This window comes from Aythya fuligula, chromosome 17, assembly GCF_009819795.1.
Source record: "Aythya fuligula isolate bAytFul2 chromosome 17, bAytFul2.pri, whole genome shotgun sequence".
NCBI classification, from domain to species: Eukaryota; Metazoa; Chordata; class Aves; order Anseriformes; family Anatidae; genus Aythya; species Aythya fuligula.
Genome location: NC_045575.1, coordinates 10,239,973 through 10,265,557, shown reverse-complemented (window position 1 = coordinate 10,265,557; position 25,585 = coordinate 10,239,973). Strand labels below are relative to the sequence as shown.

General features: G+C 36.0%; 1 protein-coding gene across 1 annotated transcript in view; it reads right to left on the bottom strand.

Moving 5' to 3' along the window:
* Window positions 1-5,748: 5,748 nt before the first annotated feature.
* MAPK1 (mitogen-activated protein kinase 1) overlaps window positions 5,749-25,585 on the bottom strand; it is a 36,951-nt gene continuing 17,114 nt past the window's right edge. The window contains exons 3-9 of the mRNA XM_032198853.1: window positions 23,879-24,068; window positions 18,792-18,908; window positions 16,609-16,723; window positions 15,864-15,995; window positions 13,928-14,037; window positions 12,365-12,492; window positions 5,749-9,942 (exon numbers count right to left, since the gene is read on the bottom strand). Coding sequence (XP_032054744.1) covers window positions 12,376-12,492; window positions 13,928-14,037; window positions 15,864-15,995; window positions 16,609-16,723; window positions 18,792-18,908; window positions 23,879-24,068 — 781 coding nt within the window. The 3' untranslated portion in view covers window positions 5,749-9,942; window positions 12,365-12,375. The remainder of the gene's footprint in view (window positions 9,943-12,364; window positions 12,493-13,927; window positions 14,038-15,863; window positions 15,996-16,608; window positions 16,724-18,791; window positions 18,909-23,878; window positions 24,069-25,585) is intronic.

Here is a 25,585-nt window from a genome sequence, read left to right as displayed (position 1 = left end):
AGGATTGACTAAGGCATGCTGTAGGATTGACATCCATCCCCCAAAGAAATGGCACAAAAATCCTTAAATATTATCTACTGCTGCACTAAGGACAGGCCATCCACAACACATGCATACAGGAAGGCAAATTGCTTGGAAATGCTTAACATCTGACTGCTGATTAGATCACCTCAGGACTGCTTTCTAGAAGAAGGGGATATTGTTCATAAACACATCCCCATCGGCTCCTAGCAGCACCTGCCATACCTTTCCTCCTTCCTGCAAACCTCTGGACCCAGCCACCCAGCACTTGGTGCTCCATTTCTGACTGTTGCATACCAAACATGAACAAAATGCAGCAGGGGAGCAGATCTTTTATGTTTTTAACTAAAGCATAGCACTTTGTCTTCTCTACACAGCTCAGAACGCTACCACTTTTTCCACCAGTCTCTCAGTTGGATAGGAAAAGAGTCCTTTACTGGAGCTGATAAGCTCCAAGGACAAAATCCTACAACAGCAAGTTTCCTATCTGCTTCCAACCATAAATAATTTTGTTTTCCACTTGCTTTGTGAATTATTAGAGATATTTACCTAAAATGTATTATTGCTCCACTGACAATCAGCTTGACATAAGTGTTGATTTATTGTCTTCTAGAAAATTATGTTGCAAAGTTACTGTGTAGAAATAATTGTTGTCATGCCATAGTTTCCTGGAACTTGTTACTAGAACCAGACTGCTTTAAGTGCAATGTGCAGGTCCTTCAGGAAAGTGCAGTTAAGATTTAGAGCTAAGGTAACGTCACACATTTACAGAGCAGCACCACAAATAACTTGACCATGTGTTTACAGTAATTTTATTTACAAGTTACCACATGACACCTGTAGTACTACAGTTTTTGTAACACCATTAGCAGTAAAATAAGTCACATCTAAAGAGTAGGAGACAGCAGAGAAAAATGTGCACACAATGCAGAAAAGCTATTCAGTTATGACTGAAAGTAGGTATTTTTCTACAGACTCTGAAAGCAAGGAGGAATATACATGTTGAAAAGAGCAAGTTCTTCACCCCTGTTATTTCTACAATTATTTATTTATTTTTTTTTTACAGCAATACTTCAGTATGATGAGTACTACACACTAGTAGTCAGATGCAAGTGGTGGGGAGATAACTATCTTAATACCTTGTCCTTTTGAGCACCCAGAAAGGGAAAGCAAACCTTCCCTCTTTTAAAGGAAAGTTATCCAGGGCAGATTTACTTGCAGAGCCAGTAGTGCAAAATCGCTACTGAGGGGTGAGGAGGGACAGAACTTAAGACTAGAGAGTTCCCATGCATTGCATATTGCCTGTGAGTTCTCATCTGGTCTGGAGTTAAGTAGTTGGTGAACAAAACCAGTTGCAGCATTCCACAAGTCTTTTTACAGTGCCATGATCTAATAAGGCTGAGCGTAGCTTAGCAGAATCCCAAAATCGAGCAGAGAAAAAAGCCCTTCTGCTGCTTTATAATCCTTGGCTCTAACGATGCTGGTGTTGAGCCTGGGCCTTTCTCAAGAGGAAAAACGTGGAGGAGAATTTCTGAAGAAACTCTCTAGTTCTAGATGTATTCTGATGATAAGAAAATAACCTTATTGCAGCATCAGATGCAACCCTTTTCTGCTTCAAAGTACAGCAAACTTTCCAGAAAGCAAACACGGTATTCAGGATGCATCCTGCCCTGCCCCCCTAACCCCACCCACCTCCCACCCCACCCCACCCAAAAAAAAAAAAAAAAAAAAAAGCAAAAACGCACACAAAAAAAAGCAAAACAAAAAACCAACTATCTTTAATAGCCTGGTGCAACTGTCAATGCACAAAATCCATGCTAGTGGCAACTGCTGGAAAAACAATGAAATAAAAGCTGCACAGTAATAATTATTTCCACTACTAACTACACACAGGATATATTGCTTTTGGTACAATGCCATTTATTGTCACAAGAAGAAAACCAGTGATTACGCTGGGCACGCATGAATTATGCAGACCTTTGCCATGCTGGAATAACAGCATATTATAGTTAGAGAAATGTCATCAAGTCAGCTGTAAAAACAGCTTAATACAGTTCTCCCAGCATACCAAACCACCCTCAAAAACAAGTTTATAAATTAAGCTTAAGCTACAAAAGAATACTTAAGAAATGACCATTTGTTTTTTCCTTAATCCCCACCTTTGTCCTGAGGACTGCATATACACTGCACATGAGAGCAAACAGAATTAAACACAGCTACAGTGACACCAACAACATTCATGTACGTACTTTTGAATGTGTGAACTGGCCTGCAAAAGTTTGTTCCCTCCACATTTGAGGCCTACCTATTCAATGAACCTGTAAAAGTGTATACAAGAACTAGCAAAGCTTTAAAAAAAAAACAGAACATGTTAAAAAATCTGTTTTGAACTTGACTCTAAGATGTGTCAACTAAAAGCTAGAATATTTGTGAGTTTTAACACTTCTAGGAATATAGAAAGGTTTTTTTTTTAGCCAAAATTTTCTCTCAAGTGCTAGCTATTAAAACTAAAGGTGAGCTAGGAGAAAGGCTTGACTAAAAAACCTTCCCCTGAATTGTTCCACTCACTTGTGATATAATCAATTCACTAAGTCTCAAGCCAAAATTCTGAACATTCAGCATTTTTGCATTTGCAGTTTTAAGGCAGAAAAACATCTTCGGAAGAAGCCATTTAGTTTTAGATATAAGAACAAAAGTAGAAGGTACATCTTAAGTCTTTTTCAGTAATAGCTTATTATTATTATTATTATTTTAAGTATGATATTCTCTTACAGCTTTGGGTTTTACTATTTTTTTGCTAGAAATTTTGAAATAGAAGTGTGAAAGAACGCATCCTATTAGAGAGACTAAAACAGTTTTCCATTGTTTTTTCTGGGTTGTGTGTTCAAGTTTGGCATTAAAATTGTAAGGTGGAATTAACACATTACTGTACTGTGCAACACCTTCGCTGGTGCTACCCCAGGCACTACAGTGACCGCAGGAGGGGGACTGCATTGTGCTGTGCAAGTTTTCTCCCTAAAGCCAGTGGTTGGTGTGTTACCAACAGGCCATAAGTCAGCTGCCTGTACCCAGGGCCCAGCTCCATGAAGCACAGCTGGGTCTGTGGCTCAGCTTTACAGAAAAGAAAAAAAAAATAAACAAAAGTGGAGTTGTGAGACTGTACGCAAACTACAGCCAGCAAAAGAAAGAAAAGAACGTAAGTCGTAGCGGTTGAAGTACTTGGGAGAAAAATGGCATCATGGAACCTATAAACCCTGAGGAAGAGAAGCATTGCTGGAAGACAGTAAAAACTCAGCAAGATTAAAGGTCAGCTCAGTCCAAGCAGCAATGGAAGGAAACAGAGTAGTAGTATTTCAGTTGACAAGCTAATACAGTTGAGTGTCATACAAATGAAGACTCACAAGATAAACAAGAGTATTTAACTCAGTGTTTTTAGATGAGAAAATTTAGATGAGAAAATGCTGGAAACCCAACATGCTGTCAAGGTATTTCTTGCTCTTTTCCACAGAATCGGAGAAAAAAATTAAGATTCCTTTGACCAGCTTTCCTTCACAAACATAAGCTACTTGTAAGCGTGTGTGTTACAAGGAAAATGAGAGGCAATTTTAGAAAACTAGCAAGAGGTTTCTAGTATTCACAAGATATTAAAAAAACTTTGGAGTCAAAAAGGGAAAAATTTGAACCAGAGTCTGTTGAATCTCAGGCTGAAGTTCCTAACAGCAATAAAGAAACCCAGTGGAATGGGGTTTCACATCACATCTTACATAAATGCATTATCCCTTTCTGTTCCTTGTATGTTTTTATATTGCCTTCCCAGAAATCAACACAGTTACCAGGTCACATGCTATACTTTCAACAGGAAGAATCTCAGGAGACCTTCCAGTTTTTATGCTTACCTCTTCAATGGATTTACATCAGTTTAATTAATACAACCAGTAAGCTGTTATCACCAGAACCTCATGAATCCCACAGATTTTTCAAACAACTGAGAATTCCACTTCACTTTGAATGAAGATGACAGAGAAAAGTAAATTGGTGAAATAGCAAGACATACTGAAAAAATGGACAAGTTGTGAAAGAGTTGTGAAAGATACCTGAAGCTGTGTGAGTAATTCATAAAATTGAAAGATAAAAGGGTTTACAGAACAATTCTCATATCTAACTTCCAAGATTAGCATTCACATGAACACAGCATGAGCAGAGCTACATTTGAACACTGGTCACTTCTTGCACTTGTACGAGTGACTGAATGTAGTTTTGCAGAGTAACCAAAGCCTTCTGAGAAACCAGAGTTCAAGCTGCAGAACTCTTCTGAAGCTGAGTTTCATGTGCAACAGAGCAAGATAACCATCAACAGAAATGGCATGTAGCGATGTTATGAAAGTTTTTAAGTCTCCTACACTCATTTTTTAAGCTTGTCAAGTGTTATGTATATGCAAATTAGTAACAAGAATAGCAAAATAAAATGTACAGAACACAGAAGCGCGCATCTTTGGTCTGCAGAGAAAGTACTGGCATCAGAGACATGGCTTATACTTGAAAGCAGTTCCTCACATGCCTTTGTATTTGAGTGCACCATCTCCCCCAGCTCTGGGGGCCCAGCTTCCAGGGCACTCTAACTACAACAGCCCAGCCCACAAGAACAGACCTGAGTACCCACCTATACAGTCTTTGACCCCAGGAGTGTAAGACTGCCCATTACACTTCAAGCTCAGGGATAAAAAGGCTCAAAGGATCAACGTCAGATTCTGGTGGAACACAGAAAATATGTGTATTTTAACTAACCCCACTTAAACAAGCATTACAAGAGTGCTAATCAGCAGCTTGTCAAAACCTCCAGCATGACAAGCTGCAGTTTTGTTACATCTTGAAGTAACTCACTGAAATACGCATGTTGCAATCCAATGTACTGCTGGCAGGAACAAAAAGACAAAGGCAGCTCAGTCAGTGAAAAAGAACATGCATAACCCTATCTATAGCCAAATTAAATTCTGTAATATCCTGGAAGAAATGGCATTTGCTGCTGTGAAAGCCAGAGAGGGGACGGAGAGATGAATTTTAATGAGCCAGTTTTCAGAGTTGTCACAGACCTGTCAGTTACTGATAAACACTTGTTAGTTTCAGGTCACGTTTTTTCTGTTTTCATATTAATTACAGAAGTTTTTAGCTGCCATCATCCAATTACATCTTTTAAGACCTCAGTTCTTTAGCACAGCTTGATTTTAGGCTTAAAAATACAAAAATAAAAATAAAACCCAGATAAAGCCCATTACAGTGATGTAACAGTGCACTGCTCCCAGACATCACAGAAAGTTTCAAACCTTGGCCTGAGAAGAACCTTTTTCATAGCTAAGTGAAAACATTTGGTTGGTCTATAAGGATTGCTCAAATCATTCTTTTCAAGAATTCCTGGGAAATGGGCTATAGCTATATTAATATCAAGACAGCCAAAACAATCTGTGCTCAATAATTCAATACCAATGGCTTTCAAGACTTTTCTTGCCACAAAGATACAACACTTCTGCCCGTCTGTAAACTTTACCTGTGATTTTTTTGGACAGCTTCCCTAATTTAATTTCAAGCTGGTATAGTCATACACTAAAACAAACACAATTGTGTATTTTAAAATATTCATGTAGGCTACTTGCTACTACACTGTTCAAGTGACAGTCATTTTTTAGACATGCTAATGTAATACACAGTGTATAATTTATAAAACAGCTCATGTTAAAGCGAAATTCAATTCATTTTTATATATGCACAGTACTATGCTGATTTGGTAATACAGGGACACAATTTAATGATTTTCTTTGCATTTGTTTTTACAAGATTCAGATGCCAAAAACAAAACAGAACATTAAGTTACCTGATTTAAAAAAGAAAATCACAAACGTTTACAACATTAAAAGAATAAGACGAAATATAAACCTTTGCTACTTACAATTGATCTATACAGATTAACCAAATCACAAATCTGTCACAATATAAACGTTTAATTGTTACAATGAATAAGAACATACAGAAAATGATTTATTTTTTTAGTTTTTTATATAAAATCTTCCTTTGCCTTTTTCTTAAATTTTAAACTTACCATTAACTAAATTAGCTATGCATGACTTGTGGGGTACATGACTAAGAAGGCACCAACAGTACAAAGCAAAGACAAAGCAGTTTGAGTATTTTAAGAGTGCTCTACACTGATACAACACAGGAAAAGGCAACAATAGTAAGTAATCCAGCTGCAACCTTTAGAAATTTGTTCTAGATTTACAAAGGTAGCCCAACTTTTACAATTCCTCCAATGTTTCACTTAGTTTGATCACAGCACATGCTACAAAAAAAAAAAAAAAAAAACATTGTAAGCTTCACTTTACTAATGTGCACTTTTCACTAATTTAGTGTCTTGATTTCAATTGTTAACTAAACCATTTTGAACCACAAATGAATTTAAAACTTAGTAAAAGGATTGTTTGGATTTTCTGTTTAAACCACTGCATTTACAAAAATACTTCCCCTAAAATCCGGGTTTACTTGAAGACATTGCTGTACAAATATAAAAGTACTATGCAAGGGACCAAATTCATGAGTATGTTGTGTGTATGTATAGACCTATATTTATACCATATCACTGTGCTGTAACAACACAATAAATTTATCAATAACCAAGGACTATATAAACTACACTAACATAAGCAAATATATATTAATAAAGTTTAAATCTATAGTACAGTTGCTCAGCAAACAACTTCGACATGGTATAAATATAACATAGCGTATTACAGTGGGCAGCAACAACAGGTTTTTCTTTTTCTCCCATTCTGTAAGGAAAACCATGCTAAACTCCTTGGGTTTCATTTGGCCACTGCTGAGTTATGTCACCACCTGCTACTCCTGAAAGCTCATAGTGCACCACACCGCTCAGCCCATGTAGTGTGTTGTACACTTCAGACTATATATATATGTAATATTGATGAGGAAGATTCTGGTGACAGTCAGGATAGCAGAGTAAGATGCTCCTTTGCCAAAGCATCCATAAGAAGTTCATGTTTGCATATTTTTCTTCAGCTATAAAGTTGGAATGTTTCGACAATCAACTGTTTACATTCCTTATTCCCAAAACATCTTTACCATGAAATACATGTAACTTCAATTATGAGTTTCAGTTCTCTGCTCTAAAAATACAAAAAGTAGATAAAGGAAAAAAAATCAATGTAAAATGATGAAATAGCTGACCTAACAGTGTTTTAGGCACCTTCTTTTAAACCGTTTTCAAAATCTGACAAAAAAATCATGCTTCTGCACTTGATGCTTTAACAAATTCTGCTTAACAATGTGTACTGAATTCAGTAGAAGATAGATGAATGCAGTTACTGATACTGATGGATGCCAATTTGATTCAGCAGGATAGCTAAGGAAGAAAGCCTGAAAGCACCAGATGTTAGGTAAAGCAAACCCTTGGCTTCTCATGCCGAGAGACAGATTACAAAAGTAAATCTCCAGCGCCCCCAAAATCCAAAATTAAAGAAAATATTAAAATATTACTGGGAAACAATGATGAAACAAGCTGCCAAAATTCTTCCTTAATAAATTAAAACTGAGGTGTTACAAACTAATTTCAGTAACAGTCATCTTTCCAACCATGATTCCTGTAGTAATGACAATGGTACAAGTAGCAGAGATTCTAGAAATATTTCAGCTTCTCCAAACCAAGTGAGGAAAGCATTTTGGTAAAGATGTGTAGAAACGTCAAAAGAAATTTCTACACTAGTATCAACAGTCAAGTGCATATTTCTTCTGGAGAAATGTTTTTTAGCATAGGTTCCATACCACAATTCAATGATTACTTGTGCAGTGTCCTGATAATGCTCCTAATACGTTCCACGCAACAGAGGTTTGTGTACCACAGGAACTTCCTAATCAAAAATGCCCTTTAAGATGAACCCTTGCTTATTAAAAATTAGTTTTGGTAGACTAACACTCAAACTATAAGAAAAGGAAAATTTTGAAATGGAATCTTGTAAGCACCCTTATCTATTGAAATCTAAGTTAATGGCTTTCTTTTCTTTGAAAAACAGACTTAAGTGGTATGAGGAAGCCTGGTGTTATTAACCAGCAAGCATCCTTGTATACTACAGTAGCAATTGAACCTGATTTCCATTCAAACACATTACCCAAGAGGAAACCAAAAACTAATTCTTTATGTTAATGTGAAGATATAAGATTTAAATTTATTTCCAGGAATTACAAGTGCATTTTGTTCATATTAGCAAGCAGTCTATACAATCCATTCTTCACTGCTGCCAAAATAAAATGAGAAAAAGACAGCAGAGATATGAAAAGCTAAAAATAGAACTATTTTTCCTAAGTTATTTGTTGAATAGCATTTCAGTTGAACACAACTCAGAGGTAACAATAGATTTTTTTTTCTCTCAATCATAGGCATGTGGCACTTAGACAATCATCTTTGCACAGAAAGCTTTAACAGTCATGCGAGGGCACAGTAATTATTTTAAACAAGGCAAATTTCTCACCACAGAGAGCAGTGGGGAAAGAAAAGGAGGCACTGCACTGGAACATAACACCTAGTAAACTCCACATTATACAATTTCAGTAACAAATACTTGAAAAGATCATTAAAAGGTATACAATTTTAAACATTATTTAGTGCTAGCTTTGTTTGGTTGTCCTAACTCAGCATTATCAGAAAAGTTTGATAGTACTTGACAACAGAACAGTACTTCATGTCACGAGCTCATGGAGGCTTGATTACAAATCACCATAGTGTAGGTTGCAAGAAATGAACTTGAGATGCTGACATGCTGTAGGAGCAAAAGTAAATTCAGACTTTCTCATTTAAAGATGCAGTGTTCCTCTCTGCAAGAATTCTGAATGTCAATGATTAGATTAAAATGTAAAACTATCAATCCTCATTTGAAGCATTTCATTGGTATGCAGTATGTAGACTGAGTTTATTAACATCATATTTTGGTTTCTCGCTTACCACAACATTCAGATGCCTTCCACAAAGAAAAGCATTCACCTGTAGGTCATCATGCCATTATGTTCTTTGCTAATCTTCCACCACACGGTGAATAAATATAAGTTGGCGAGCTGCCACTCATTCTCTTTGCACAAGTCTTATAAACACTACTATATGGTATGAACTTTGGAAGTACTACGCCTCCAACATGGTTAAACTTTAAATGATCTCTTAAAAAAGGCAGGGAGAAAAAGTAAAAGTTTCGTCAATACATGGAAAAATGTTCCTTAGATGAACTCAATTAAGATGGGTTCCTATGTGGCTATTACGCTGTATAGAATACCTATATGTACAGCACAGGACACCCAAACAAGTGCATAAGCAAGATTAACATGAACACGACTTATGCTGTAATCCATAGCATAATGGTATAAACCCCACTGGATGCTAACCATTTCTATTTAAAAAGGAAGTGCAAAAAAAATCTGGGATGTCACTGACTTAAAGTGCCCTGAATAGTAGCTTTTCTAAAAAAAATGCCAGCGACTTCAGTAAAGTCAGAAAAACATAGTTCATGGTGTAAACTTCTTATCGGTTAATGAATTATCTTCTTGGATATTGATCCAGGAGTGAAAGGAACCACTGCATCTTTCAAACCAGAAAGCAAGCAGTTAAAACACGGCCAGCAGTAGGTGCACTTACAGTACAGTACTGCAACAGGTCAACAATGGGCATTACGCATAGGAGTGTCAATTACAATTCTTCAGGCTTAAAAGATTCATTGAAAGCATGAAAAGCCAAAACTACCAGGAACTGCCCTCCTGAATGGCTCAAAGGAGTTAGTGGATAAGCTGAGAGAGGCCACAAGACATGACCAACAATAAAGAACTGGGAAGAGGAACAGCAACGTTTGAGCATGCCCAGTCCTTTAAGTCCTTGTCCTACAAAAAAGAGCAGAGACACATTTAAGTGAAGAAAGTTTTAACATTGTCTTTCAAAACAGATACATTTTCCTATTTATGGTAAAACATAGTGTATAAAAACATGAGTCAGCAGTATCAATGCACATTATTTTTAAAAAAGCTTTCCCTGAGAAACTCCTTAACCTAGCAAGTAGCCAGGAGACCAGCTATTTAAAATGTTAGCTTCATTATCCACATGGGTTATAACCCTCCAAACACAGGCTGTTCCCTGTGTAAATCCGTTTAAACTCCTAAGTGACAAGATATAGAAACATGACTATTAAACAGGAAGATATTTCTACCTTTCTCCAAATGAGTGAACTCGTTATTTATTTGAATAATTGCTTATTTTCACATTGTTTCTTAATTCCAAAAACTACAATCAAAAACTATGACAGGAAATAACACACTGAGCAGAGCTAGCTGATAAAGCGTGGGGCTGGGGAGGAGAGTACAAGTGCACAGGAAGGGACTTGTTACTGTGCAGTCCAAGCCAACTGCTAAGGACAGGTTTTCACTATGAGGGCTGCTTATATTTAAACTGCTGTGAAACAGAATATCTAATAATTCTAACCACAGATTTGTACAATTTACCAGCATATCATTATCAAGTTAAGTAAAATACTTCACTTTCAGCATCATATCAACCAAATCAATTTTTCATAATAGCACTCAAAGAAATTTCCCTTAGCACTGGATCACCAATAGGTATCTTTATCCCTGATCCTTTTATCCCTTAATCCCTAATACAACCTAGGTAAGTGTGGTCTGGGCAAAGAGGAAAGGAGCAGAGATCATAAACTGATTTGCTACAATGTTAGCTATTTGTTCTCCCTCCTTGATTCTATGGCCTTTTAATAACAGGTTTCATCTTACTCCATTTATGTTATTTTCTTTCAAATTTGTGCATGTACTCCTAGTGGCTCTTGTACAGAATTCACTTTAGAAAACACAGAACACGTACCAGCCATGTTTTTGCACCCCAGTTCTAATTCTATTGGTAATGCCCAACTAATAATAAAAGCCAAGAGTATGAACCTCAGGTTTATCTAAATTTTAATTATTAACATAGCTTTGAATGTTAGCTAGTAAGCTTCACAAATGAAACACTTTCTGAAAATCAAAATTACTTCTGTTGTGAACTTTGCTATTCAACACAATTATATTCAGTATTCAAACTAGTGACAACAGAAGTTATTCCTGTTAAAGTAAAAACTATTTTCAACAGTTTCAACTTTTTTTCCTTTCTACCAGTGCAACATTAAATAAAAGAAACTGGAGGAATAAGCAATACAGAAACTGAAATCCCATTTTTAGTGCAGAAAAATTACTGGTTATAGCAAAGCAATGAAGTTTCTACACAGGGCTGTCAAGGTCTTAAGATTTCCTGCAATGGAGACACTCACAGGCTAAACTTAACCTTTCTGCTAGAACTGCCAGGCAGAGATGATACTTGTAGAATGTTCATAGAGAATAGCACAGGATCCATTTTTAAGCCCACAAAATAGGCAACACATATTAGGCTGTCATCTTTGGGTTGTTTTTCTTGTCTAGCCACAAAGCTTACATACTTTAAACCACTAGCAGTATCACTGAAGTTTCTCAAGTGTTAGAAATATTATTCAGGTAAGTATTTGACAAATTTTGTACAAAACTAGTGAGACCTGCAAGCCTCATGGTATATGAAGACCAGTTAAGTTTATTGATTTGAAAAAATAAAAGTGTCAGAGACAGCAAATATCAGTACATTTTAAATTAAGAAAGTTTAAATCTTCAAAATATTAGCAAGTATAATCATAATTAATTTAAGAAAAGGTAGACAGCTATTTTCTCATACAATTATTTCAGAAGTACTGGAAGTTACACTGAAGTTTTACGGTTCTGGGATTGTTGTTTGTTTTTAAATAGTTTAAAAGGCTTCTCCTCTGCACATTACATTTAAGGAAGAATTTTTTAAAAAGCATTTGAAGCCATATGACAAAATACTCTAGTATCTTGAAGGAAGATCACTGTCCCTTTGACAAGTTTTTTAGTTTTTTAGCTTTTTTTTTTTTTTTTTTTTAGTAAGATTTGCATTTCAAAGCGTTCACATAGCTTTTATTCTGAGAAGCACTAATTAAATGTAATTCTTATTCCTTAAATGTAACCTAAAAAGTAGGTAAACATCTCAAGACAATTGCCTGGATTCCCTGTAGACACTTCAGTGTTGCAAAGTAAAATAAACTCATTTCTTCAGTAACAGAATAGGACTGATGTCAAAGGAATAAGCAGAAAGTTTTTACTTCAGGAGCTTGTTAGCATATCAATAGAAACAGTCGGTTATACATTTCCCTAGTGGTAACCAGAGAGTTCCAGAATTCTTTCCCCCTTCCCAAATGGTTTCTTATTGCTGTGACTTTACCTATGCACTATTTAAGATGGATATCCTGGCTGGAATCTAGCAGTTTCCTCAAAAATCAGTTCTTTCAGCTTTTCCTTCGGCAAGTCATCCAACTCCATATCAAACTTGAAGGGTGCTTCAGCTACAGGCTTAATAATATAGAGAGACATTGTTATTTATTTATTTTTAGTATTACTGGTCTATTAAATTTCATGCAGTCCCTGTATGGGAAAACAATCTGAAAATAATGTGCTTCACAGAAATGTCTAATATTGTGCCATCTTCAACGAACAACTCCTTCTGTTAGTCCCTTACGTGTTTTATTAGCTCAGTTTACCAAATTGAATCATAAATTGAATAAATAGCAAAATTTAAAACACAAGGTAAAATATTTGAAAAAGTAACTTAGTAACTACCTGAAGAAAAAATGATCTGAAATATTGTACTGTCCCCCTCCTTATTTCTTCCTCCCCTCCTTCTTCACCAGAAGTAACCAAAAATCCCACCAGCATAATATGAACTACAGCAAGTTCAGTTTTGGGGGCTGTTAAGTGTATAAACTGATGGCAAATTTCATTCTCCTGACTTTATATCGGCCATTATGAAACAAAACCACAGTGAACTGAGAAGTTCCATTTTCAGGGAGTACTCCCTTAGCATCTATTCATTTTTTGATGAGTTTCTAAAATGTAATACTAAAATAAGAAATATAAAATAAAGGAAGAACATCAATTTCAAGTTAGGAGTGAAGTTAAGCAGACTGATTTTCTTCCCTTATTTTTCTTTTTATTAAATGATGCATGTTTAAACTACTACTGTACATCTCTACACACAACCAAGTCTTTTTAATCTCAAAGAAAATTCAGAATGCAAAAAAACAGACATCAAGTAAAGCCTAGCAATTACGCTGTTCAACTGTTCATCGTTTTAAAAATGTTTGGAATTCCATTGTTTTTGCAGTTGTATGGTTCAAAGGAAAATACACACATATGTTTGCTTAGAAGGGTAATAATACAATTAACTTGTAGGCACCCAACTAAATGATACACTGAAGTTTATTTTTTCCTATATCTATATTATAAGGCCTGATTAATATAAATTATGGTTTCCAAAGAACAAATGCATAGCTACCTTTTTGATAGATATGTCTGAGTAAACTGAGCAATAAACCATTTAAGAGTTGCAGAGTTTAAATATTGCAATGGAAGATTAACACTGTAAAATTTCTTGAGATGCCTAAAAAGAAATAACATAATTTTGTGATGTAAAGAGCACCTGCAAGTCTTTAACTGCATACTATTTGTATCTCAAGTTGTAACACTTCAGGTGCAATATATTCTTCTGAAATCTATCAATATGCAAATCACTATTCTAAATGTCCATGGGGAACCAGAATGCAAATACTTGTCTTGTGTAATTATGGTAAGTACATAAACACATGCTATGTGAACACATTTCTAACCATTCTGGTAAACTGACAAAATTAATTCTTCAACTCCATTATGACAGTATATTGTCCTTAATCTAATGAAAAAATAACGTATCATTTAATCAACAACATTTACATTTTAACAATGTCTTTACCTCATCACTTGGATCATAATACTGCTCCAGGTATGGATGGGCTAAAGCTTGCTCCACTTCAATTCGCTTATGAGGATTAAAGGTCAACATTTTATCCAACAAATCAAGTGCTAAGAAGAACAAAAGTAAGCAAGAGTTTAATATTCACTACAAACCGCAAAGCGCAAGCAATGTTAAAGACAGGCTACATAGAAAAGACAGGCTTCCCTAAGTTTTGTGTTAATTTCAATTCACAGCTGGAATTCCCCAGCTGTACCAGCTGCAACAGAAACAGCAGAATGCTTCCTTTGACTTGGTCAGTATGCCTTTCCTCTGCTCACCCTATCAGTGTTCCTAAGTTACAACTGCCTTTGGCACGATCTGGTAGGTTTTAGGAGCAAGCCTACAGAACATATACCCTTTCGAAGGCTGTACAGTGTCAGAAATAACGTTAAGGGAAAGAACTGCACAGACCTCTATGGCACAAACTGCTTTCAACTACAACAGAAATCGAATTGATTTTTTTCTTCACTCAAAAATATGCTTTGAATTTTTGGCATAGAAATCCAAAACAAGATAGACCTTGTCTGAAATGAAGAAGCAATCACAAGTATATTCTCATTTTGAAAAGAAAACTGAACTATTTAATGATGAAAATGTCATCCAGAAGTTAAAGAATATTGTATCTTCGTAGTACACTATAAGAAACCCAGAATACACTCTCCAGCTAAAGATGCAAATATGTTCACATTTGTGAGATTTAGGCAAAATCTGTAGAAGACAACTTGTAAAGAACCCATAGAGAACCTGAAGATCCTGTAAGACAGAGCATGAGGTCTGATGAAACTCTGGATGAATGTTACAAATCAGAGTTACTGCAATTGTTCAGCTACTTCGGCTGTAACACATTTTTCTTTTCTTGGAAATGGAAACAAAATGATTATAAAAGCAAGATGACCAAAGACATTCCGTTTCTCCTCCTTGTCACATTATTTACAGCAAAACTCAAATTTCTCACTGCATCGAGGCAGTGCTAGCTTTGTATCAGGTTAAGATGCCTGGACAGATACAAAGCACTGCAGAACATACAGAAATTTAACAGCACATTCAATAGCAGCTTTAAAAAGCTACAAGGCTTGCATAACAATCAGCATTAAATATTTTCATGCAGTTTCCCCAACACTGGAAACTCACATGCTTGCTCCATGTTGTGCAGATTGCTTTTTACTGAAATGATGGCAAACAGCTTTTTGAAAGACTGCTGTCAAAGCTACTCTGAAGATTTAGATGAAAAGGTGTTATGGAAGTCACGCTAACTGCATGTTCCCCTAGCAGCTGAGCACGTCGGCATGGCTGCAATTTGCTGTCAGAAGCTCACAGAAAAAAATTCTCACACTGATGAGCACTACAAAAGCAGAATAAATCACAGCTGTTTTTCCCAGTGATGGGGATGATCAGCTCTACAGTTCCATCTGCAGAAATCAGCTTTTTCATGACAGTTCAGTACCTGTTCACGTTCACTAAAAGTGAACTATCCTATCAGCTCAAAAAACTCATGTGACATGAACTGTGTCAGAGCAAGTAAGAGCGCTGTACCATGAATACAGCAATCCTTAAATTATACATAGATGTTAGAAAGAAATAATAGTTACATACAAAACCAGCAAACGTCCAATGCCAACATTCAGTACTTCAATGAACTACACTTTCAAAGACAACAATAGCTGGGATTTCCTTTTTTTTTTTGTTATAAAGAAGTTAATGATCAAACACCATACCACATAATTTTAGACATATTTTTAAAATTATTTTAAAAGATAAGTTGGTAGAAGAGTTTCATGCTTATTTATGATTTTACACCTGACTTATACAGCTGTTTTAAGGGACCTGGATGTTCTATTTTGGTATTCATTTCCACTTTTGAATATCTATTACAATGTAATAGAGTATAAAATACCTTTGGGGTCAGCATTTGGAAACAGCCTGTTCCATGGTACCTTGTTTTTGTGTGGTAGGGAAAGCAAATAGTTTCTGGCCTTTAAATTTATTATACAATTCAAATCTTCTTGGGAAGGGGATCCAAGTATGCCTATTAAAAAAAAATAAAGAAATAAACTACTGCATTTCAATGAAAAAGTACATTAAAAACAGTCACGTCATACTTGCTAAAACTCAACATTAAAACTGCTAGGAAGAAGATTCCACACTAAATGTCTTAACTGCAGAGAATGCTCTAGTATTTTTAGAAACCTTACCTTTACTGAAAAGATTTAAGATAATTTTTCTCATAAATAAACAACTGCATTTGAGTTTTCCAATTATCAGTACTTAGTTTACAAGATCCAGTTGGTATAAGTGGCTCATGTATAGAAATTTTAAAAAATTAACTTGGACCTATTGGTGTATTTGAGCTTTTTTACCTTTTAAAAAAGCATCTATTGATATATAAGTATCCTCTTGCTGCCCCTCAAATCAATGATTTACTACGGAAATCACTACAGAAATAACTACAGGAAACAGAAGATGCAGCTATAAACCCATACATTATATATTTTTGAAGATACTTCATGCATACATAGTAGCATAGGTTAAAGGAACTACAAAACCAAGAGAAAGAGAAATGGCTGACCAAAGCTAGTGTAGTGGTAGAAAAGATGGAGAGAGACAGATATGGAAATGCCACTTCATTATATAAAGCTTACCAAGGATATGGTTAAGTTGGTCAAGGTAGTGTTTTCCTGGAAAGATAGGTCTGTTGGAGAGCATCTCTGCCAGAATACAGCCTACTGACCAGATGTCAATAGACTTGGTATAACCCTGCAAGTAAAGCAAAGCAAGATTTTTGTTCAAATGTATTTTTGCATAATTGCAGTAATGTAATATACTTCATACTTCAGTAAATTTTGAAAGGACAATGATGCAATTTTTTTTAGATGAGTCATGCTCATTCATGCTGTTTTATTTTTCTTGTACAGAATCACAGAATCATCTAGGTTGGAAAAGACCTCTACGATCATATCTTCCAACCTTTAATCTAGCACTGCCAAGTCCACCATTAAACCATGTCACTAAGCTCTACAACTACACTTTTCCTGGAGACCTCCAGGGATAGTGACTCCAGTACTTCCCTGGGCAGCCTGTTCCAATAGTTCACAATCCTTTCCATGAATGAAATAATTCAGTATTGTGTATCAAAAACACTGCTTTGAAGGTGTAGCAAGAACCGAAACACGCAAGATATGTTTTTCCAAAAGGATTCTGTAAGTTTAGCTGTACATACTGCCATCCACAAATTTCTGAGACTCCCTAGTTCTATAGCTAATTGACAGTAACAAATTTCAGAAATGGGCCTTATACTAACTTAAGAAACTTTAAAAGTTCAGAAACCTTTAGAGTATTGTTTAGTCTATAGCTCCTAACAGCATGCTAAACACATGGGGAAAAAAGCCACACTTCCTAATAGTACAGGATCTAAACACCACACAAGTCAGTAGGAAACCTTCAGCATCAAAGAGGTGAAAGGACAAAATGGATTTTTGGTAAGGAGACCTTGTAAACACAATAGGTAAGGAAGTAGTAAAGATGATGTGAGAAGGCCAACTGCAGGAAACAATACTATGCTGAGAAAAACTAAATGAACTATTTTCAAGTGTATAACCTATGTTATACATAAGGAAAGGCTCTGATTCAGAAGTGTATTTACACTACTGCTCGGGTAATAACGCAAGGGCAACTTTACCTCAGGAACCCTTGGCCCTATAAACTCCCTTGCCCTATTCTCCCATAGCCTGCTGTGCACTACATCCCTTCCCAGTAGCAGGGACCTTCCAACAAAAGCTAGTGACTGCTGAATCCACAGCTGACTCAGCACCAGCTCCTCATGGTGTGATCATTCAACAGTGTTTTCAATGCACTAATTCTGAAAAGTCTCATTATAGACAAGGAATGTTATGAGCTGACCACCTCTTAAGAAACACACAAAATATGTTCTTGTAAAAGTTGCTGATAAATGTATGCAAATATACAGAAATAAGATTAAGTTGCCTTACTTTTAAGGCCTCAGTGGAAGTTTAAAACACAAGAAGCCTAAAAAACCCCTCCACTGAGCAGATATTTATTTTCTAAAAAGCGCATTAAACACACTATTGCCACAAGAAATCAAACCCAACTACCAGTTACCCTATGGAGGCAAAGTCTTTGGGGAACATAAGATACAGACACAGGTGTCACATTGGTATTTTACTATCAAGTATGTGGTTGTAGAAACTAATGCAAAGTTTATGAAAGATACCCATTAGTCACACCATACAGAAATTGGATTCACCTTAACAGAGGTAAATGTAAGAATAACTCCACGTAAAAGGAAAAAAAAAAAAGTATGACTTGATTAAGATTATGTGAATGCAAGTAAGATTGACACACAGCAAAGATCACATGCCTTCAGAATCAGACTCACCCTCATTATGCATTCTAAACCTAAGTTAAGACATCAAGATAACACCAAGGCAACAATTGCAAGCGTTGTTGAACACAGCACTAAAATGCTGTCATTACTAATAGTTCTGTCCTGCTCTATAAAAGAGAGCATCTGACAGATAGAAGTCTCATGAATAGCAAGGAACTGGGCATATGGGAACTCATGCACATGTTTACTCAGTTGTAGTATCCAATAATTGTATCTGGAATCACAAATTTATTACAAAAGAGTAGTTATGCTGTAAATCCATCATCCTGTTTTCTCAAGACTATGCATGCATTCTGATTCTTAAAAAAAATAAAAACAAAAAAAACAGCACAGAAGGGACAGGAGGGCAGAGAAGAATTTGATCCTTAGAAGTGAATAACCAGCAACAGAAGCATCACAGCAACACACTATGGTTCTTACCTTAGAATTCAGCATGATTTCAGGAGCCCTGTACCAACGTGTGGCCACATACTCTGTCAGGAATCCTGTGTGATCATGGTCTGGATCTGCAACACGAGCCAGTCCAAAGTCACAAATCTGGTTTAAATTAAAAAGGAAAAAAAAAAAGCATATTAGACATAGAGCTTCCAGTACTACATTATTACTAATTCACCTTTCCCCAATCTGTGATGCAACACTTAAAGACAGTAATGCTAGCCTGTATTTCTAGAAATAAATTATTGCACAAACATTAGGATAAGTATTTTGGATGCAATACATGAAGAATTAATTGGATAGGGCCTCATACAGGGGTCAAGGAGAATAAATAGCCTGAATAACTTGAGAGGAAAAAACAGTTCTGGTGCGCAGTTTATGTTCTACTATGGGCTTATTTAACAGCTTCTCTCACAGGTAGATGGCAAAGTATACTGCTCCAGCTTGTTAGTAGACATTTACCAGAAAATGACAAGAGTTTAAGATGCAAGAATTGATGACCAACACGTTTGAAACATAGCCCAAAACCCCGCTACCATCCCAACAGTGTATCTTTGCAATAGAAACATCATGAGATAATGGTAGGCTGGAAAATACAGGTTGCTGAAGAAAGCACAAGCTTAACAAAAATACAGCAACCCAGAAGAAAACATGTTTTGATTCTATACCAGAAAAAAAATAAAATAAAAAAATAAAAAATAAAAAACACACCCTGATTTAGACTAGTGAGTTCAGCAAAAAGGAGAGCTTTCTTTCGTCTATACTCTGGTAAGGACGATGCATGGCTTTCAGAGCTATTTACCATACTCTCTCCAAAGAGAAATTAAGAAAATAAGAAAACTGAAAATGTGAAGATAGTGTTTTAGAGTATGGCAGCTGTTCTTTCTATCATCCAATAGGTAAATGCAAACTTGTTGACTGCCAAATCAGATACACTTTTATGCTTTTGCTGTCACAAAACAAATTATGATAATGACCAATTTCTACATGAAGTGTATTTACTTGAAATACCCTCTTCGAAAAACAAAGCATCAGATGTAGGAGTAGCAAACAATTAAGAGGTTCCTCTGATGAACATATTTTATAATAGTTTACCACTTGATAGTTAATTGTGCACACTGACTGTATTAAAAATGTGAAATCATATGTTACAGTTTATGTACTGGGTAACCCTACCAAAAATGCAGTAGCCTCACTGCATCCTGACAACCTACTCCTTTATTTTCCTCGAGAGACAGCCTACGAAACAACTTATATAGTTCAGTTAAGGAAGAAGTGATTCAACTGAGCAAAAGCTACATCTGAAATATAAGATTTGGCAGGAGACTGTTAAACAGAGGGACTGATGAAAAGGCAGTGATGAAACTCACAAGCCAGCCTGCATTGGACGACTCATATATTTGACTCCAGCTACATATAATAATAAAATTTAAAAAGCATCCTTAGAAAACAACAAAGAACAAGAACCCTTTTAAGCATGTCAAGGTTTTCCCAAGGCTATGCAGACAGGGCAAACTGCCTTGTACGCAATTAGCAGTTTGCATAAAGAGAACTGACACAAATAATCAGAAAAGCCTTCTGGAAAAACAGAGGTGAAGAGACTGTAGAGGACAACCTTATGGACTTCAGAAAATAATTAGGCAGGCAAACTTTTTGCAATCTCTTCCTCCTAGCCTCACCAAAACAAACAAACAAACAAACGAGACTACAGATTTCGTAGAATTAAAGGAGTACACAAGCAAACTGCTATGATTTGTTATTATTAAGGCAAAAGAAAGGCTCCATCCAGTCCACTGCGAGAAGAAAGAACTGAATTTAAGAAGATGTCTGTGAATCTCTCAACTCAAGTAGAAGAAAGTAGCACATGGGATGGAAAGGAAGATTAATGAACAAAGAGAGCTCATTAAAATGACAAAAAGCCCATGCTGACTACAGCAGAAGCAGGTTAAGCAGAAAAGAAGAAACACCATCAGTGAGAAAGGCACCAAGGTTGAAGCTGTAAGAAAGAAAGGCTTTTGGCTGTTAGCAGTGTTTTCACCAGCTGCAGAGCTAACCAGGAGTATTAACCAGACAAAATAAAAGAGAAGCCGGAGAGGTCAGCATTCTGCCTGAAGTCCTCAGTGCAAGGGAGGAAGAACAGAGACCGACTGTGCCCAGCGAGGGCAGGCAGTTCTTGCCCTGTGGCAACAAAGCGTATTTAGCAGACCAGCCACCCTATTTAGGGCAAAAAAAAAAAAAAAAAAGTTGCAAATCCACTATGCCTATTCAACTATTAATTGGTAAAGTCAATGTACAATAAGAAAATAGGCTTCTCAATCAGAAGCAAAACAAAACAAGAAAAATTGTGTGAAGGCAATATAATGACAGGCAGAACATTTAGGGCATTTTGACTAAGTCATAGAAGAGAATAAAAAACGCGCACATAATGAAAGACCCAGTCAGTGCTTCGTGCTTTGGAGAAACAGAACAGATGCTACTAAGAGAGAAGGAGTAATTCCTCCATTAAATAATTTTAAACACCCAACATCCTATTAATATATTTAGCTTCCAATTCTTGAAAACAATGTTTTTGTAGTCACTTACTACATAAGCATTTTATTAATTTATTTTTTTTACAGATATGGCTTAGAATTGGACGAAGGTATCAAACAGATGGGAAGATTTATGAGGTTTGTGTACATATGATCATTTACTAAGCACACTAAATGAAATCCAACAGTGCAACCAATACACTGAAATATCAGATTGTATCGCTGAATACTGTGTTCATCTGTGTATGGATACTTAGGAATACATTTCTTTCCTAGAAATTGAATCTATGTTCGAGAGGTCAAGATTACATTTGAAGGAGAAGAAAGAAGGTTCTCTTAACTACAACTTCTAGGACATTATGCTCCGGAAGAGATCAACAGATCTGTCTCACAATACCATTAAAGAAAGAAGCTAACCACTGAAAATGAACACACTTTCTATTTTTGTTCCTCTGAAAGCATGATTTAAAGTTGTCCATTTTCACAGTACGCTACGTTTTGAATTTATGTGCAATAATCACTTTGTAGTCATGGACATATACATACCAGACACACATGGGCAGAATGGCCCTAAAAGAAACAAGTTAGTAAAAAATCTGCAACCATCCAACAAGACCTAACTTTCTTACCAATTCTGTTATTTGTACTTCAGATGTGGTGTTAACACAACACTAGAGTCCCCTTCAGGTTATGAAAAAGCATGTGCTGTCATACAGACTATCATATGCTGCACTAGGAAAGCGCACATCGCACTGCCATGCTGTTTTTAATATCTTGGAAAGAAATTGGAGCAGTACTTACTGAGGTCATATTCCATTACTTTGTCATCCAGTGAGCTTACTTTCCTTTTCATGACCATCTTACTTGTCTTAAACAACTTTTTTTTTTTTCTTTAATTGCAGCACATGCACAGAACTACACTCAAACTCTTCCCTGTTTCTACCACAGTTGTAGATTTTACTCCATCTCTTTCACAAAGGGGTTAAGACCCTGAGGGGTCTACGTTACAGCTGCTGCTGAAATCCCATAGCAAGAGTCAGAGTGGCTGGTCCAGCAGTTCTATGCCTTGGAAAAGGCTGGCAAGTAGCAGTGGGAATATAAAGCAATCTAATAGTGCAGCCAGTATTTAGAATGAACCAGCATATGAACAGCAAGGGTTTTTTTTTGTTTGTTTTGTTTTTTGAAATTGTGACAAATGTGTATGGCCAGCAACAGGCTTATATTTTGAAGAGGATTTTATCGTTTGTTTTTGTTTTAAATTAGAACACTAGAGTCGCTTTAAAAAACAGCATAATTAGGTGCAACACAGCATGTAACTAACAGTTGTACCACATCAGATCAAAGTCACATGAACTCTGTAATCTCACTTCATCAGTGGCCAAGAGTAAATATTGAAGTATACAAAGGAAAATGCTCCAGTTATTCTCGACTAGTCTCTCATCTTCTATGGATTTGCCACCATGAGACTCTAAAGCAGAGGTAGCATTAAAAAGTTTTTTCTTCTGCTAACTTGCTCTGTGTTTATTTTTTTAATTCACATTATCTTAATACCTACTCTGTGGTACCAATTTCCCCAGCTTAAAAATGCTGCAAGTTAACTACTACGTCCTCTTAGTCTGAGCATGCCACCTACTCCTTTCATTTGCCTCCACCTAATTTATTTTCAGTGGGTAAAGACAGTGAACACTTGATCTCTATTTCTCTCTCCTAGGCCATTAAGATTTTTATCCATTTCTATGATATTCTTTCTTTTCCTCAAACAGTATCTTCCTGCTGGGGAAACCTCTGCTAAACAGTTCTTTCTCATATATTATAGAAGTACTCTGAAATCCTGATCTCCTTTTAAAAGACTATCATGGGGAGAAGTGCTGGTTAAGGATAACACAGTACTTAAGACTCATGAAAAATAAAGTTATAGAATGGCATGTTTTCTGTTCTATTCTTTATTTCTGTTCTAATTCTTCACATTTGGTTTGTTTTACTGAATGCCACTAAGCATCAAGCTGACATTTTTCAAGAATCATAACAGCTCTAAGATCATCCTTCTGTGGTATTAACTCATATAGAACCTGTGACTGAAAACGTAAATTAGGAGTGTTCTCTCTCCAACTGATTTCTCTGCATTTAATCAACACTGAGTTTCATGCATTATTTTAGTTGTCCACTAATATGAAGTCTTCTTCTAACACTGAAAAATTAACAGTTTAAACACAAAGAATCCAAGACTTGAAATACACAGTTGCCAGTTTACTTCCCAGGTGAACACAGTTCTGTTTAAGGTTAAGTATTTTCACCAGCTTTCAAAAAGGCTGTTTCAAAGCCAGCCTCCAGATGGAATCAGTGATGCATTCGTTGAAACATAACAGAGTGTAGCGTTCTAAAACATTAATAATTATTTTATCAAAACTAATAATGTTTTGGCAATCCTTCCAGGATAAAAAAATAATCACATTAATCTCCAGTAACAAACCTGTGTTTGTAGTTACAGCAGGTAGTTTATGAAGACCACAGGAGCAAAATTTTTAAGAAATTTCCACTAACCTTGAGATCACAAGTGGTGTTAAGCAGCAAATTCGAAGGTTTGAGGTCGCGATGAAGCACGTTGGCTGAATGGATATATTTTAACCCTCTCAGAATCTGGTAAAGGAAGTAGCAAATGTGGTCGTTGCTGAGGTGTTGAGTCTTTAACAGCTTGTAAAGATCTGTCTCCATGAGATCTTGCACAATGTATCTGTACGGCATCAGATGTAAGGCAGCAAAACAAACCTGGTGTCATATGAGGTATCAACATACAGTACCAGATGAAACTTCTGTAACTATTTGTCTGCTTCACGACAATTATGGAACCATGTAGTTGTTTCTTGTATTACAAGTTCTGAATCAAATCAATTCTGTTACATGATGCAGACCTTTACAGCATTAAGAGGCACAGCACACGGTCCTCTCAAATTAATCGAACTATTTCTTTGTATTAGAACCTGATCTTTATTGGCATCTTAATATGACTGTGTTCCTAACATGCTTACCAGGAAATAAAAACTGTTTTAGTTTAAGGAGTAATAGGCTTTTGAGATACTTGCTTCCAGTTACATAAAAGCATGAAGGTAGAAAATCCAATCAATTCTGATCAGTCTCTGCCACCTCTCCACTTCAAAAGTGTTCTCTCTTACTGTATGTTTAATCAAGCTACATTGAACATAAATAGCCCTTCACCTAGCAAATTAAATTCTAATATTTTCCATCTGATAATTTTTTCCTAGGACTGAAATGAACTGAAAAGGCTCTACCCTGCTTTGACGGGAATGAGTTCAGTAAAAAAAAAAAAAAAAAAAAAAATTCCTCTCCCTTAATTCAATGTGGCTCCAAAACCTTTAGGTTATAGTTTCATGACCAAAATAGGATTTCACTAAAAAACATAACTACCACTCCAGTTGGGCATTCCCATCGCCTCCTTTGGATGCTGACTTGTCCACACAATTAGTACATCTTTTTATAGGCAGCATGCACTTAGCCAAAGTGGCCAAAGAAATGCAACCTCATGATCCCAGGTAAGACTGAGTGAACTCAAATACTATATTGCTATTTTATTAAGTGAAAACATTTGACCTAGATTCAATTCAATTTCTGCCTTATGGTTTTTATTAGGCAGCCATCTGCAAAGAGCCTGGAAAGCTAATAGGAAACAATGTATACAGACTTCGGGAAATTAAAGCTGGTTGCCTCCAAACTAGGGTTTGTATCTCAGGTATCTCCCAATTGTGACTGCTTTGATATGTTAGATGTCCACATGAAGGGATATTTACATGAAAACAAGTTTCCCATTAAAGAAAAATTAGTATAAAGAAAATGCCATATTTGCATATATTAATCAAGCATGTTTACCAGCCCACATGTAGTTTCACACTACACATATGCAGGAAGCACTGCAAGACTGGAGTGGGGGGTGGAGGGATCTTTTGCTTTATTTGCTTTTTGCCAAGATATATCCTTTAAGAAAACTTTAGACAACTGTGCCAGCCTGGCTTTTCATTTTCTCCTCAAAGCAAACAGTTCTAAAAGAGGCTCTACTGAGAGGGAATGTAGTTTTAAGATTAAACAACTAAACTAAATCCACCTATAAAATGTTGAGTTGTCTTGAAAAATAGAAATTAACTTTTTTTTCCTTGAAAAAGAACAAAAAACTTGTGTTTTATCTAGGTTCAAATCTATTGATGCACATCTAAACCTATCAAATACTATGAACTTTTA